The sequence below is a fragment of the Oncorhynchus masou genome, chromosome 1 (genome assembly GCF_036934945.1).
Source record: "Oncorhynchus masou masou isolate Uvic2021 chromosome 1, UVic_Omas_1.1, whole genome shotgun sequence".
In the NCBI taxonomy this organism is placed as follows: Eukaryota; Metazoa; Chordata; class Actinopteri; order Salmoniformes; family Salmonidae; genus Oncorhynchus; species Oncorhynchus masou.
Window position 1 is genome coordinate 73,560,261 of NC_088212.1, and position 17,599 is coordinate 73,577,859.

Genomic DNA, 17,599 nt, shown 5'->3' on the forward strand with positions numbered 1-17,599 from the left:
TTGCATTGCACTTCCTGAACTAATGGAAACTCAGGAGGGAACAACAAAAAAACGTTGGCTTGAAGCTGTTACACAGAACACCTCAGTGGAGATCTGTGGTAAAATAGTAAATTTATCTTTTGTATTTGTAAAGTTATTTATGGATAAGTTGAGTATTCAAGGTTTCCAAAACCATATTGCAATCATGGATAAAATTATTTCTAGATAGAGGGTTTCATACTAGACCAAATAACTTCAGCTAATAAAAAGGGACATGGAATGACTTCAATTGTTACGAGTGTGACGAGAGTCATTAAGCAAGTTCAATGAATGAGTGATTTAATAAATAAAAGGAACAATGACCACGCAACACACAGACATGAAAACAGAGTCAATAACACCTGGGGAAAGAACAAAGGGGAGTGACAGATACAGGGAAGATAATCAAGGAGGTGATGGAGTCCAGGTGAATGTCATGAGGCGCAGGCGCGCGAGACGAAAGTGACGGGTGTGCGGGATACATTAGAGTGTCTAGTTTGAGAAACAGACACCTCACAAGTCCTCAACTGGCAGCTTCATTAAATAGTACCCGCAAAAACACCACTCTCAACTTCAACAGTGAAGAGGCGACTCCGGGATGTTGGCCTTCTAGGCAGAGTACCTCCATCCAGTGTCTGTGTTCTTTTGCACATCTTAATCTTTTCTTTTTATTGGCCAGTCTGAGAATATGGCTTTTTCTCTGCAGCTTTGCAAAAAAATTAAAATTGGAGTCATGAGAAGGGCAAACCTAGCCTATGACATGACTCATCACCTTATATATTACTGCTCCCTAGTTATGACAAGTTCAGGGAGTGAGTGTTTTAATAAATAAAACAATGAACACTTAACACACCAACATGAAAACAGTCAATAACACCTGAGGAAAGAACCAAGGGGAGTGACAGATACAGGGAAGATAATCAAGGAGGTGATGGAGTCCAGGTGAGTGTCATGAGGCGCAGGTGCGCGAGACGATGGTGACAGGTGTGCGGGACACTCAGCAGCCTGATGACCTAGAGGCCAGAGAGGGAGTATATGTGACACCAATGTAAAATTGGAGTCATGAGAAGGGCTAACCTATCACCTTATATATTACTGCCCCCCAGTTGTGACATCCCAAAAAACACAAAAACTCTACAACCCATTTAACACTAAAACTGAAACTAAATAATATAAAAATGAAATGTATATATTTTATGCAACTTAAACTAAATAGAAACTAATACGGATGTACAAAACAAACATAAATAAAAACAAATATAGAAACACATAACCTTGCTGTGCTGTCTCCATAATGACATGTCATTATGCAACCGACATGACGTCATCATGATGGCACTGGCCATAAAAGTTTAAAACTAGTTAAAAATGTATTTTTTCTTTTTTTTGTTACCTTTAGAATTTCTAGTATTTGTTAGCACTTTACACTAAGGTACTATTTGAAGTGTGTTTTATGTACAAGTAACTGCCAAAATAAAGGAAACACTTGAGATTTGATTTGATTTTAGTAAAGGAGGGATACAAAGTATTTTGAAAGCAGGTGCTTCCACACAGGTGGGGTTCCTGAGTTAATTAAGCAGTTAACGTCCCATCATGCTTAGGGTCATGTATAAAAATGCTGGGCAGGTCATTATTTTGGCTATCATGGCTTTGGCACGCAGGATGACATTGCCCCCGTCCACAGGGAAGGAGTGGTCACTGATCTGGTTGGCTGAGCATGAAAATGATGTAAACCATATGCCATGGCTGTTTCAGTGACTAGATCTCAACCCAATTGAACACCTATGGGAGATTCTGGAGCAGTGCCTGAGACAGTTTTTTTACACCAAAATACAATGATTTGCAATTGAGGACAAAAGCTAAATAGGTTAGTACAGTAAAGCATTAAAATCTATAATTTGTTTTCTGATGTGTTGTTGCTGACTAGAAGAGGCAGTGTCAGTTAGCCGTTCTCAAGACGCCAGACCGGGGTTATATCCAGAAACTGGTAGGCCTCACGAGATGCTAAGAGGCCTATGTACTTTAAACTATCCATATACATTTTTGTTGTTGTTGCAGTATGCCCCATAAAAGCTCACTAGGTTTTCTAATGCCTTCTTTGTGAGGCATTGGAAAACCTCCCTGGTCTTTGTTATTGAATCTTTGCTATATGTAGTTTACTGTAGTCTAGTCAATGCCATCCAATTCAACTATTGCTGTATATATACTATTCTATCCCGTGGATTTTTTATTTGATTCATTTTATTTCACCTTTATTTAACCAGGTAGGCCAGTTGAGAACAAGTTCTCATTTACATTTACATTACATTACATTTAAGTCATTTAGCAGACGCTCTTATCCAGAGCGACTTACAAATTGGTGAATTCACCTTCTGACATCCAGTGGAACAGCCACTTTACAATACAATTTACAACTGCGACCTGGCCAAGATAAGGCAAAGCAGTGCGACACAAACATCAACACAAATAAACAAATAAACAAATGTACAGTCAATAATAGAAAAGAAAAATCAATGTGCAGTGTGTGCAAATGTAGAAAATTAGGGAGGTAAGGCAATAAATAGGCCACAGAGGCAAAATAATTACAATTTAGCATTAACACTGGAGTGATTGATGTGCAGATGATGATGTGCAAGTAGAGATATTGGGGTTCAAAAGAGCAAAAAGATAAATAACAATATGGGGATGAGGTAGTTGGGTGTGCTACTTACAGATTGGCTGTGTACAGGTACAGTGATCGGTAAGCTGATCTGACAGCTGATGCTTAAAGTTAGAGAGGGAGATATGTCCCAAGCTTCAGTGATTTTTGCAATTTGTTCCAGTCATTGGCAGCAGAGAACTGTAAGGAAAGGCGGCCAAAGGAAGTCTTAGCTTTGGGGATGAACAGTAAAATATACCTGCTGGAGAGTGTGCTACGGTTGGGTGTTGCTATGGTGACCAGTGAGCAGGGCTTTACCGAGCAAAGACTTATCGATGACCTGGAGCCAGTGGGTTTGGCGACGAATATGGAGCGAGGGCCAGCCAACGAGAGCATACAGGTCGCAGTGGTGGGTAGTATATGGGGCTTTGGTGACAAAATGGATGGCACTGTGATAGACTACATCCAATTTGCTGAGTAGAGTGTTGGCTATTTTAGAAATTACATCGTGTAGTCAAGGATCGGTGGGATAGTCAGTTTTACGAGGGTATGTTTGGCAGCATGAATGAAGGAGGCTTTGTTGCGAAATAGTAAGCCAATTCTAGATGTAATTTTGGATTGGAGATGTTTGATGTGAGTCTGGAAGGAGAGTGAAACAGGCGAGGCAGTCATTTGAGAAACCAAGGCTATTGAATCTGCCGATAAGAATGCGGAGATTGACAGAGTCAAAAGCCTTGGCCAGGTCGATGAAGACGGCTGCACAGTACTGTCTTTTATCAATGGCGGTTATGCTAATGTTTAGGACGTTGAGCGTGGCTGAGGTGCACCCATGACTAGCTCGGAAACCAGATTGCATAGTGGCAAAGGTACGGTGGGATTTGAAATGGTTGGTGATCTGTTTGTTAACTTGGCTTTTGCAGGGCAGGATGGATATAGGTTTATAACAGTTTGGGTCTAGAGGGTCTCCCCCTTTGAAGAGGGGGATGACCGGGGCAGCTTTCCAATCTTTGGGGATCTCAGACAATACGAAAGAGAGGTTGAACAGGCTAGTAATAGGGGTTGCAACATTTTCAGCTGATAATTTTAGAGGGAGAGAGTCCAGATTTTCTAGCCCAGCTGATTTTAGGGATCCAGACTTTGCAGCTCTTTCAGAACATCTGTATTCTACAGATTTTCAAAATATTCTATCCACATACCGTCCAAAATGTCAATACATCCCATCACACACACATATATATATTTACACTGTGGACTCATTGCTTGTCGTATCATTTTTATATTTCTTAATTCCATTCTTTTACTTTTAGATCTGTGTGTATTGTTGGAAATTGTTAGATATTACTGCACTGCTGGAGCTATTAACACAAGCATTTCGCTACACACGCAAAACATCTGCTAAATATGTGTATGCAACCAATAAAAATAGATTTTATTTGTAAACAAGAGTAATTGTGACCAGTAGCAGGATGAATAATGTTGAAGTCAAAAGTTTACATACACCTTAGCCAAATACATTTAAACTCAGTTTTTCACAATTCCTGACATTTAAGCCTAGTAAAAATGTCCTGTTTTAGGTCAGTTAGGAACACCACTTTATTTTAATAATGTGAAATGTCAGAATAATAGTAGAATTAATTATTTCAGCTTTTATTTCTTTCATCACATTCCCAGTGGGTCAGAAGTTTACATACATTCAATTAGTTTTTGGTAGCATTGCCTTTAAATTGATTCACTTGGGTCAAACATTCCAGGTAGCCTTCCACAAGCTTCCCACAATAAGTTGTGTGAATTTTGGCCCATTCCTCCTGACAGAGCTGGTGTAACTGAGTCAGGTTTGCAGGCCTCCCTTGCTCGTGCATGCTTTTTCAGTTCTGCCCACACATTTTCTATGGGATTGAGGTCAGGGCTTTGTGATGGCCACTCCAATACCTTGACTTTGTTGTCCTTAAGCCATTTTGCCACAACTTTGGAAGTATGCTTGGGGTCATTTTCCATTTGGAAGACCCATTTGCGACCAAGCTTTAACTTCCTGATTGATGTCTTGAGATCTTCAAAATACCCACATAATTTTCCATCCTCATGATGCCAACTATTTTGTGAAATGCACCGTCCCTCCTGCAACAAAGCATTCCCACATCATGATGCTGCCACCCCTGTGCTTCACGTTTGGGATGGTGTTCTTCGGGCTTGCAAACCTTCCCCTTTTACCTCCAAACATAACGATGGTCATTACTGCCAAACTGTTCTATTTTTGATTCATCAGACCAGAGGACGTTTCTTCAAAAAGTACGATCTTTGTCCCCATGTGCAGTTACAAACCGTAGTCTGGCTTTTCTATGGCGGTTTTGGAGCAGTGGCTTCTTCCTTGCTGAGTGGCCTTTCAGGTTAGGTCGATATATGACTCGTTTTACTGTGGATAGAGATACTTTTGTACCTGTTTCCTCCAGCATCTTCACAAGGTCCTTTGCTGTTGTTCTGGGATTGATTTTCACTTTTCACAACAAAGTACGTTCATCTAGGAGACAGAACGCGTCTCCTTCCTGAGCGGTATGACAGCTACGTGGTCCCATGGTGTGTATACTTGTGTACTATTGTTTGTACAGATGAATGTGGTACCTTCAGGCATTTGGACATTCCTCCCAAGGATGAACAAGACTTGTGGAGGTCTACAATTTGTTTTCTGAGGTCATGGCTGATTTCTTTTCATTTTCCCACGATGTCAAGCAAACAGGCACTGAGTTTGAAGGTAGACCTTGAAATACATCCACAGGTACACCTCCAATTGACTCAAATTATGTCAATTAGCCTATCAGAAGCTTCTAAAGCCATGACATCATTTACTGGAATTTTCCAAGTTGTTTAAAAGACACAGTCAACTTAGTGTATGGAAACTTCTGACCCACTGGAATTGTGCTACAGTTAATTATAAGTGAAATAATCTGTCTGTAAACAATTGTTGGAAAAGTATGTCCTAATCAACTTGTCAAAACTATAGTTTATTAACAAGAAATTTGTGGAGTGGTTGAAAAACAAGTTTTAATGACTCCAACCTAAGTGTATGTAAACTTCCTTCTTCAACTGGAAATAGATACTAATGGTAATGGCAAGCAATAATAAATGAACAGCAGCATTGGTGTGTGGGGGAGCAGTAATTGTGTAACCCTTAAGATAAAGGTGCCAACTGTAAGATGTGGACATGCAAATTGCCTTTCATGTCTATGTCTATTAAATACCTGTATTCTACCCTATTATAGTAGTCTATAATGAATCATATCATAAGGAATAATTCTCTCATATTAGGTGAGAGGCAAACTTTTGGAACCTCAACCATCAAGACAATTACTACATTAAAAGCAGAAAAACAAACTGCTCCCCCATTAGTCTTATTAATACAGACACATCACATTTTGATGCCTTGTTCTTTTAAGCTGTAGGCCTAGTTACACAATTGAGGAGTATCCTCCTTATTGCCCAAGGCTTCAGAGCACGTCCTCTAATTCATCTTGTCATGACCTGGAAATTTCTCATCTTGTGTTCCCGGCATACACTTCTGATCGTAATAGCTTGGGAGGACGAAGTTAGGGAATTCCAGCTTTTGGAAAAACAGAACTCCTCCCTGGTCTGAGTGGAATATAAGAACAAGCTGCAGACCACAAACCAACACAAAACACAAGGGAGTTCAAACTGCCTGACTGACTAACTAACTAAGGAGCTAGAAGGTAAGCGATAACTCTCTTATATGAGGCAGTCTGAGTTTAAGTTGAATAAATGATCTGTAAATATGTTAGCAATTCATATAGTGGCCTATGCTCTCTCTCACCCTCGTGTTTCCTTCAGTTTGTCGCATCTGCAAGTATGAAGCTACTTCTCGCTGGACTTGTTCTGACCCTCGTTGTAGGAGCTCAAGCTCAGTGGTACCGCTTCCCTGGTGAAGCTGCTCGAGGTCCGTTTATACACTTTAATCATTGTTTCTTCATTGTTGACAGAAATAGATACAGAAACCAGTAGCAACAAATCTATCAAGAGCGACATGTATTGTATTTGAGAACTCCTTTAAAGTCATTGTTATTTCTTGAGGCAAGTGGTTTGAAAAGTTGTAAAGTTCATTGAAAGTGTCAAACTCAACATCTGTGTCCTCCTGACCCTGCAGGTGCTAGAGACATGTGGCGTGCATATGGCGACATGAAGGACGCCAACTGGAAAACTCAGACAAGTACTTTCACGCTCGGGCAACTATGATGCTGCCAGGAGAGGACCAGGGGCAGGTGGGCAGCAGCAGTCATCAGGTGGGTGATTCATCAAATTATCTCATAAAAACATTCTCCTTTCTCTAATTAGATCTTTATGCCACTTTTTGTAAAAAAAAAAAAAATGTCTGGTCAGAAAGACAATTTTACCATTATTGGTTTACTGTGGTTGGCGAGTTACTTATGTAGTATTTCTCCTCTCTCAGTAATGGCCGGGAGATGGTTCAGGGTTCCTTTGGTCGAGGACACGAGGACTCAGCAGCTGACCAGAAGGCTAACCACTGGGGACGTAATGGAGGGGACCCCAACCGATTCAGACCCCAAGGACTCCCCAAGAACTACTGAACCTACAAAAAGGAGGTTACTAGCCAAACTGAAGGACCAAATTCCAAACAAACATATTGCACTTAATCACTGCTTTTGGTAAAAATGTCATATTCTCAAAAATTATTTCTGCTAATAGACAGGTACATGGTACTGAAACTTAGTATACAATGTATTTCAAAAGTGTTGCGAAAATAAAGTGATTACACAACCAGAGACCGAATGTCTTTCTGTATTCAGTATGATATGACTGGGAAGGCTGGAAAGAAATGTTGAAATCCTGAAATGTACACTCAAATGATCTGGTGTTGGCATTTTCCCAGCCTTCAACTGGCAACGGGTCAGCCCTTTACAACTAGAAAGAGGAACTTTTGGACAGTGGTGTAGCCGTACATAGTACATGTTTTTCATAGGGTAGACATAGAAGAAGCTGAGAAAAACATAGGAGACATAGAAGAAGCTGAGAAAAACATAGGAGACAAGAGGCTAAGATTAAGGCAGATGACGAGGTGATGTGAACTTTGAGGGTGCAACAACAATTATTTTTCTCTGCCCATCCCTATGCCCATCCCTAAGCTCCCTCTCTCCAACACAACACACACCGTGTCCTCCCCTTCTCACTAACCAATAGATGCTGGTTTAACTGACCACCGATCCACCGGGCCAATTTCCACCGGGCCAAGCCTGACCACACCTCCACACAAGCAACCAATGAGAGTATGGTTCAAAGTACTGTACCAGCTTCTTGGTACAGACTTTGAACAGAGTGAGTGAGTGAGTGAGTGAGTGAGTGAGTGAGTGAGTGAGTGAGTGAGTGAGTGAGTGAGTGAGAGAGAGAGAAGTCAATAGCAATAGATTTTGTAATTTCAAATATCATAGATTTTGCTATATCATTATTAACTTTACCTGATATGTGTAATGGGTAGCAACAGGGTTCTGCTTGACCAAGTGGAAATAAGTAGCCTCAGCAGTTGCACTCAGCATCGATGTGATGAGCCCTGAAATGCAGCAAGGAAAACATAAGCATCATTGAATACCTGATCTGTGTATACATTTATGTGGAAGGTTCACTGGGTGAGCAATGATGTGTAGTTAACGGGGGTGAATTATGTTAAGTCAGGTTTACCTGACAATCATAACACTCAAATCTGAATGTGCAAGGCAGGTAGGTGGTGGAATGGGTATAGTGTTACGTGGAAGTATTTATTCATGATGTATTAACAAACTAGATGTGGTAAGTCTCTCCATTACCACATGTAATCCATTCCTGGCAATGAAAAATACATGAGCTCATACTGTACATATAAATGAAAAGCAGACATTGAGTAGACAGACCACTCCTGTGAAACTCTAGGGGCGCTATATCATTTTTGGATAAAAAGAAGTGCCCGTTTTAAAAGCAATATTTTGTCACAAAAAGATGCTCGACTATGCATATAATTGGTAGCTTTGGAAAGAAAACACTCTGACGTGTCCAGAACTGCAAAGATATTCTCTGTGCGTGCCCTAGAACGTGAGCTACAGGCAAAACCAAGATGAGACGGCATCCAGGAAATGAGCAGGATTTTTGAGGCTCCGTTTTCCATTGTCTCCCTATATGGCTGTGAATGCGAGAGGAATGAGTCTGCCCTTTCTGTCGTTTCCCCAAGGTGTCTGCAGCATTGTGACGTATTTGTAGGCATATCATTGGAAGATTGACCATAAGAGACCACATTTACCAGGTGTCCGCCCGGTGTCCTGCGCCGAAATTGGTGCGCAAAACTCAGCTGCAAGTATTTTTCCATGGAATTCAGAGAAGAAATCATGCTTCCACGAACGATATATCAATGAAGAGATATGTGAAAAAACACCTTGAGGATTGATTCCAAACAACAGCTAGCTTAGCATACTCTTACACAAATTAGTGAATTGCTATGGTTCAAAAGCATATTTTGAAAATCTGAGATGACAGTGTTGTTAAGAAAAGGCTAAGCTTGAGAGTAGGCGCATTATTTTCATTTTATTTGCGATTTTCAGAAATCGTTAATGTTGCGTTATGCTAATGAGCCTGAGGCTTTATTCACGATCCTGGATCCGGGATAGGGAGTTTCAAGAAGCAGTGGTTGGGTTGTGTATTGGAGGACGCATGACTTTCAGCTCTCGTCTCTCCCAAGCCCGTGCGGGAGTTGTAGCGATGAGACAAGATAGTAGCTACTAAACAATTACCACGAACTTGGGGATTGATACCAATCCCTAATTAATACCACGAAAATGGATACCACGAAATTGGGGAGAAAACGGGGTAAAAAAAAAAGAGGCAGTGTCAGTTAGCCATTCTCAAGACGCCAGACAGGGGTTATATCCAGAAACTGGTAGGCTTCACGAGATGCTAAGAAGCCTATGTACTTTAAACTATCCATATATTTTTTTGTTGTTGTTGCAGTATGCCCCTAATGTCTTCTTTGTGAGGCATTGGAAAACCTCCCTGGTCTTTGTTAATCTTTGTTTGAAATTCACTGCTTGACTAAGAGACCTTACAGATAATTGTATGTGTATGGTCCAGAGATTAAGTAGTCAAAAATCATGTTAAACAGTACTATTGAGTGAGCACCTGATGTCAAGGTCATCAACCACCCGAGCCACAGCCTGTTCGCTTTGCTATCATCCAGAAGGCAAGGTCAGTACAGGTGCATCAAAGCTGGGACCGAGAGACTGAAAAACAGCTTCGATCTCAAGGCCATCACACTGTTAAATAGCCATCACTTGCCAGCATCCATGCAGTACCCTTCCCTGAAATTAGTCATTGTCACTTGCCGGCTACCACTCGGTTACTCAACCCTACACCTTAGAGGCTGCTAACCTATGCACATAGACATGGAATCACTGATTACTTTAATAATGGAACACTGGTCACTTTAATAACATTGAAATACTGTTTTACTAATTTCATATGTACAGTATATATTGCATTCTTAATGCCATCTCATTCAACTATTGCTGTATATATACTATTCTATCCTACGTATTCTACAGATACCCTAAATATTCTATCCACATACCGTCCATAACGTCTATACATCCCATCACACACACACATATATATATATATATGTATATATATATATATATATATATATATATATATATATATATATATATATATATATGCATACAGTGCCTTGCGAAAGTATTCAGCCCCCTTGAACTTTGTGACCTTTGGCCACTTTTCAGGCTTCAAACATAAAGATATAAAACTGTATTTTTTTTGTGAAGAATCAACAACAAGTGGGACACAATCATGAAGTGGAACGACATTTATTGGATATTTCAAACTTTTTTAACAAATCAAAAACTGAACAATTGGGCGTGCAAAATTATTCAGCCCCTTTACTTTCAGTGCAGCAAACTCTCTCCAGAAGTTCAGTGAGGATCTCTGAATGATCCAATGTTGACCTAAATGACTAATGATGATAAATACAATCCGCCTGTGTGTTATCAAGTCTCCGTATAAATGCACCTGCACTGTGATAGTCTCAGAGGTCCATTAAAAGCGCAGAGAGCATCATGAAGAACAAGGAACACACCAGGCAGGTCCGAGATACTGTTGTGAAGAAGTTTAAAGCCGGATTTGGATACAAAAAGATTTCCCAAGCTTTAAACATCCCAAGGAGCACTGTGCAAGCGATAATATTGAAATGGAAGGAGTCTCAGACCACTGCAAATCTACCAAGACCTGGCCGTCCTTCTAAACTTTCAGCTCGTACAAGGAGAAGACTGATCAGAGATGCAGCCAAGAGGCCCATGATCACTCTGGATGAACTGCAGAGATCTACAGCTGAGGTGGGAGACTCTGTCCATAGGACAACAATCTGTTGTATATTGCACAAATCTGGCCTTTATGGAAGAGTGGCAAGAAGAAAGCCATTTCTTAAAAATATCCATAAAGAGTGTTGTTTAAAGTTTGCCACAAGCCACCTGGGAGACACACCAAACATGTGGAACAAGGTGCTCTGGTCAGATGAAACCAAAATTGAACTTTTTGGCAACAATGCAAAACGTTATGTCTGGCGTAAAAGCAACACAGCTCATCACCCTGAACACACCATACCCACTGTCAAACATGGTGGTGGCAGCATCATGGTTTGGGCCTGCTTTTCTTCAGCAGGGACAGGGAAGATGGTTAAAATTGATGGGAAGATGGATGGAGCCAAATACAGGACCATTCTGGAAGAACCTGATGGAGTCTGCAAAAGACCTGAGACTGGGACGAAGATTTGTCTTCCAACAAGACAATGATCCAAAACATAAAGCAAAATCTACAATGGAATGGTTCAAAAATAAACATATCCAGGTGTTAGAATGGCCAAGTCATAGTCCAGACCTGAATCCAATCGAGAATCTGTGGAAAGAAATGAAAACTGCTGTTCACAAATGCTCTCCATCCAACCTCACTGAGCTCGAGCTGTTTTGCAAGGAGGAATGGGGAAAAATGTCAGTTTCTCGATGTGCAAAACTGATAGACATACCCCAAGCGACTTACAGCTGTAATCGCAGCAAAAGGTGGCGCTACAAAGTATTAACTTAAGGGGGCTGAATAATTTTGCACACCCAATTGTTCAGTTTTGGATTTGTTAAAAAAGTTTGAAATATCCAATAAATGTTGTTCCACTTCATGATTGTGTCCCACTTGTTGTTGATTCTTCACAAAAAATACAGTTTTATATCTTTATGTTTGAAGCCTGAAATGTGGCAAAAGGTCGCAGAGTTCAAGGGGGCCGAATACTTTCACAAGGCACTGTATATACTTCAGTCTCTGACATTGCTTGTAAAATGTATATATTTCTTAATTCCATTCTTTTACTTTTAGATCTGTGTGTATTGTTGTAAATTGTTAGATATTACTGCACTGCTGGAGCTAAGAGAGCAAGCATTTCTCTACACCCGCAAAACATCTGCTAAATAGGTGTATGCGACCAATACATTTTGATTTGTAAAAAGGAGCAATTGTGACCAGTAGTAGGATAAAAAGATAGATACTAATGGAAATGGAAATCAATAATAAATGAATAGCAGCATAGGTGTGAGGTGGAGCAGTAATTGTGTAACCCTTAAGATAAAGGTGCCAACTGTAAGATGTGGACATGCAAATTGCCTTTCATTTCTATGTCTATTAAATACCTGTATTCTACCCTATTATAGTAGTCTATAATGAATCATATCATAAGGATTCATTCTCTCATATTAGATGAAAGGCAAACTTTTGGAACCTCAACCATCAAGACAATTACGACATTAAAAGCAGAAAAACAAACTGCTCCCCCATTAGTCTTATTAATACAGACACATCACATTTTGATGTCTTGTTTTTTTAAGCTTTAGGCCTAGTTACACAATTGAGGAGTATCCTCCTTAATGCCCAAGGCCTCAGAGCACATCCTCTAATTCATTTTGCCATGACCTGGAAATTTCTCATCTTGTATTCCCGGGCATACACTTCTGATCGTAATAGCTTGGGAGGACCAAGTTAGGGAATTCCAGCTTTTGGAAAAACAGAACTCCTCCCTGGTCTGAGTGGAATATAATAACAAGCTGCAGACCACAAACCAACACAAAACACAAGGGAGTTCAAACTGCCTGACTGACTAACTAACTAAGGAGCTAGAAGGTAAGCGATAACTCTCTTATATGAGGCAGTCTGAGTTTACGTTGAATAAATGATCTGTAAATATGTTAGCAATTCATATAGGGGCCTATGCTCTCTCTCACCCTCGTGTTTCCTTCAGTTTTTCGCATCTGCAAGTATGAAGCTGCTTCTAGCTGGACTTGTTCTGACCCTCGTTGTAGGAGCTCAAGCTCAGTGGTACCGCTTCCCTGGTGAAGCTGCTCGAGGTCCGTTTATACACTTTAATCATTGTTTCTTCATTGTTGACAGAAATAGATACAGAAACCAGTAGCAACAAATCTATCAAGAGCGACATGTACTGTATTTGAGAACTCCTTTAAAGTCATTGTTATTTCTTGAGGCAAGTGGTTTGAAAAGTTGTAAAGTTCATTGAAAGTGTCAAATTCAACATCTGTGTCCTCCTGACCCTGCAGGTGCTAGAGACATGTGGCGTGCATATGGCGACATGAAGGACGCCAACTGGAAAAACTCAGACAAGTACTTTCACGCTCGGGGCAACTATGATGCTGCCAGGAGAGGACCAGGGGGCAGGTGGGCAGCAACAGTCATCAGGTGGGTGATTCTCAAATATCAAATCAAATCAAATGTATTTATATAGCCCTTCGTACATCAGCTGATATCTCAAAGTGCTGTACAGAAACCCAGCCTAAAACCCCAAACAGCAAGCAATGCAGGTGTAGAAGCACGGTGGCTAGGAAAAACTCCATAGAAAGGCCAAAACCTAGGAAGAAACCTAGAGAGGAACCAGGCGATGTGGGGTGGCCAGTCCTCTTCTGGCTGTGCCGGGTGGAGATTATAGCAGAACATGGCCAAGATGTTCAAATGTTCATAAATGACCAGCATGGTCGAATAATAATGAGGCAGAACAGTTGAAACTGGAGCAGCAGCACGGCCAGGTGGACTGGGGACAGCAAGGAGTCATCATGTAGGTAGTCCTGGGGCATGATCCTAGGGCTCAGGTCCTCCGAGAGAGAGAAAGAAAGAGAGAATTAGAGAGAGCATATGTCGGGTGGCCAGTCCTCTTCTGACTGTGCCGGGTGGAGATTATAACAGAACATGGCCAAGATGTTCAAATGTTCATAAATGACCAGCATGGTCGACTAATAATAAGGCAGAACAATTGAAACTGGAGCAGCAGCACGGCCAGGTGGACTGGGGACAGCAAGGAGTCATCATGTCAGTCCTGGGGCATGGTCCTAGGGCTCAGGTCCTCCGAGAGAAAGAAAGAGAGAAGGAGAGAATTAGAGAACGCACACTTAGATTCACACAGGACACCGAATAGGACAGGAGAAGTACTCCAGATATAACAAACTGACCCTAGCCCCCCGACACATAAACTACTGCAGCATAAATACTGGAGGCTGAGACAGGAGGGGTCAGCAGACACTGTGGCCCCATCCGAGGACACCCCCAGACAGGGCCAAACAGGAAGGATATAATCCCACCCACTTTACCAAAGCACAGCCCCCACACCACTAGAGGGATATCTTCAACCACCAACTTGAGACAAGGCCGAGTATAGCTCACAAAGATCTCAGCCACGGCACAACCCAAGGGGGGGCGCCAACCCAGACAGGATGACCACATCAGTGAATCAACCCACTCAGGTGACGCACCACTTCCAGGGACGGCATGAGAGAGCCCCAGTAAGCCAGTGACTCAGCCCCTGTAATAGGGTTAGAGGCAGAGAATCACAGTGGAAAGAGGGGAACCGGCCAGGCAGAGACAGCAAGGGCGGTTTGTTGCTCCAGAGCCTTTCCGTTCACCTTCCCACTCTTGGGCCAGACTACACTCAATCATATGACCCGCTGAAGAGATGAGTCTTCAGTAAAGACTTAAAGGTTGAGACCGAGTTTGCGTCTCTGACATGGGTAGGCAGACCGTTCCATAAAAATGGAGCTCTATAGGAGAAAGCCCTGCCTCCAGCTGTTTGCTTAGAAATTCTAGGGACAATTAGGAGGCCTGCGTCTGGTGACCGTAGCGTACGTGTAGGTATGTACGGCAGGACCAAATCAGAGAGATAGGTAGGAGCAAGCCCATGTAATGCTTTGTAGGTTAGCAGTAAAACCTTGAAATCAGCCCTTGCTTTGACAGGAAGCCAGTGTAGAGAGGCTAGCACTGGAGTAATATGATCAATTTTTTTGGTTCTCGTCAGGATTCTAGCAGCTGTATTTAGCACTAACTGAAGTGTATTTAGTGCTTTATCCGGGTAGCCGGAAAGTAGAGCATTGCAGTAGTCTAACCTAGAAGTGACAAAAGCATGGATTAATTTTTCTGCATCATTTTTGGACAAAGTTTCTGATTTTTGCAATGTTACGTAGATGGAAAAAAGCTGTCTTTGAAATGGTCTTGATATGTTCTTCAAAAGAGAGATCAGGGTCCAGAGTAACGCCGAGGTCCTTCACAGTTTTATTTGAGACGACTGTACAACCATTAAGATTAATTGTCAGATTCAACAGAAGATCTCTTTGTTTCTTGGGACCTAGAACAAACATCTCTGTTTTGTCGGAGTTTAAAAGTAGAAAGTTTGCAGCCATCCACTTCCTTATATCGGAAACACATGCTTCGAGCAAGGGCAATTTCGGGGCTTCACCATGTTTCATTGAAATGTACAGCTGAGTGTCATCTGCATAGCAGTGAAAGTTAACATTATGTTTTCTAATAACATCCCCAAGATGTAAAATATATAGTGAAAACAATAGTGGTCCTAAAACGGAACCTTGAGGAACACCGAAATTTACAGTTGATTTGTCAGAGGACAAACCATTCACAGAAACAAACTGATATCTTTCCGACAGATAAGATCTAAACCAGGCCAGAACTTGTCCGTGTCGTCCAATTTGGGTTTCCAATCTCTCCAAAAGAATGTGGTGATCGATGGTATCAAAAGCAGCACTAAGGTCTAAGAGCACGAGGACAGATGCAGAGCCTCGGTCCGATGCCATTAAGATGTCATTTACCACCTTCACAAGTGCCGTCTCAGTGCAATGATGGGGTCTAAAACCAGACTGAAGCATTTCGTATACATTGTTTGTCTTCAGGAAGGCAGTGAGTTGCTGCGCAACAGCCTTTTCTAAAATTTTTGAGAGGAATGGAAGATTCGATATAGGCCGATAGTTTTTTATATTTTCTGGGTCAAGGTTTGGCTTTTTCAGGAGAGGCTTTATTACTGCCACTTTTAGTGAGTTTGGTACACATCCGGTGGATAGAGAGCAGTTTATTATGTTCAACATAGGAAGGCCAAGCACAGTAAGCAGCTCTTTCAGTAGTTTAGTTGGAATAGGGTCCAGTATGCAGCTTGAAGGTTTAGAGGCCATGATAATTTTCATCATTGTGTCAAGAGATATAGTACTAAAACACTTGAGCGTCTCTCTTGATCCTAGGTCCTGGCAGAGTTGTGCAGACTCAGGACAACTGAGCTTTGAAGGAATACGCAGATTTAAAGAGGAGTCCGTAATTTGCTTTCTAATAATCATGATATTTTCCTCAAAGAAGTTCATGAATTTATCACTGCTAAAGTGAAAGTCATCTTCTCTTGGGGAATGCTGCTTTTTAGTTAGCTTTGCGACAGTATCAAAAAGGAATTTCGGATTGTTCTTATTTTCCTCAATTAAGGTGTGATGCTTATGTGGTTCAGTTGGTCATCAAATTATCTCATAAAAACATTCTCCTTTCTTTAATTAGATCTTTATGCCACTTTTTGTAAAAAAAAAAGAAATGTCTGGTCAGAAAGACAATTTTACCAATATTGGTTTACTGTGGTTGGCGAGTTACTTATGTAGTATTTCTCCTCTCTCAGTAATGGCCGGGAGATGGTTCAGGGTTCCAGTGGTCGAGGACACGAGGACTCAGCAGCTGACCAGGAGGCTAACCGCTGGGGACGTAATGGAGGGGACCCCAACCGATTCAGACCCCAAGGACTCCCCAAGAACTACTGAACCTACAAAAAGGAAGTTACTAGCCAAACTGAAGGACCACATTACAAACAAACATATTGCACTTAATCACTGCTTTTGGTAAAAATGTCATATTCTCAAAAATTATTTCTGCTAATAGACAGGTACATGGTACTGAAACTTAGTATACAATGTATTTCAAAAGTGTTGCGAAAATAAAGTGATTACACAACCAGAGACCGAATGTCTTTCTGTATTCAGTATGATATGACTGGGAAGGCTGGAAAGAAATGTTGAAATCCTGAAATGTACACTCAAATGATCTGGTGTTGGCATTTTCCCAGCCTTCAACTGGCAACGGGTCAGCCCTTTACATTTACATTTAAGTCATTTGGCAGACGCTCTTTACAACTAGAAAGAGGAACTTTTGGACAGTGGGGTAGCCGTACATAGTACATGTTTTTCATAGGGTAGACATAGAAGAAGCTGAGAAAAACATAGGAGACAAGAGGCTAAGATTAAGGCAGATGACGAGGTGATGTGAACTTTGAGGGTGCAACAACAATTGTTTTTCTCTGCCCATCCCTATGCCCATCCCTAAGCTCCCTCTCTCCAACACAACACACACTGTGTCCTCACCTTCTCACTAACCAATAGATGCTGGTTAAACTGAACACCAATCCACCAAGCCAATTTGTGGAGTGTAACGATATAGCAGGGAATCCTGTTATTAGTGGTGCAGGGGAAGTAAGGAGGCCTGCATGTACCATATAGGCTTGAACAGCTGGTCCAGGAGGATAAAAAGTGGTAAGTC

General features: G+C 41.4%; 1 protein-coding gene and 1 pseudogene across 1 annotated transcript; both read left to right on the plus strand.

The window, feature by feature from the left end:
• The first annotated feature begins 6,214 nt into the window (after positions 1-6,214).
• LOC135550330 (serum amyloid A-5 protein-like) lies at positions 6,215-7,443 on the plus strand (annotated as a pseudogene).
• A 5,323-nt stretch (positions 7,444-12,766) lies between these two features.
• On the plus strand, positions 12,767-17,022 carry LOC135550322 (serum amyloid A-5 protein-like). The gene is made up of 4 exons (XM_064981007.1): positions 12,767-12,871; positions 12,990-13,095; positions 13,303-13,441; positions 16,689-17,022. Exons 2-4 carry the CDS (start codon positions 13,008-13,010, stop codon positions 16,825-16,827), a joined length of 366 nt encoding a protein of 121 aa, XP_064837079.1. The 5' UTR covers positions 12,767-12,871; positions 12,990-13,007; the 3' UTR covers positions 16,828-17,022.
• The last annotated feature ends 577 nt before the right edge of the window (positions 17,023-17,599 follow it).

Bases quoted from the DNA above. Each gene is read 5' to 3' on its own strand.
- LOC135550322 (XM_064981007.1), top strand. From the start codon at position 13,008: ATGAAGCTGCTTCTAGCTGGACTTGTTCTGACCCTCGTTGTAGGAGCT. The intron at 13,096-13,302 runs GTCCGTTTATAC...CTGACCCTGCAG, and splicing joins CCCTGGTGAAGCTGCTCGAG to GTGCTAGAGACATGTGGCGT. The intron at 13,442-16,688 runs GTGGGTGATTCT...CTCCTCTCTCAG, and splicing joins TGGGCAGCAACAGTCATCAG to TAATGGCCGGGAGATGGTTC.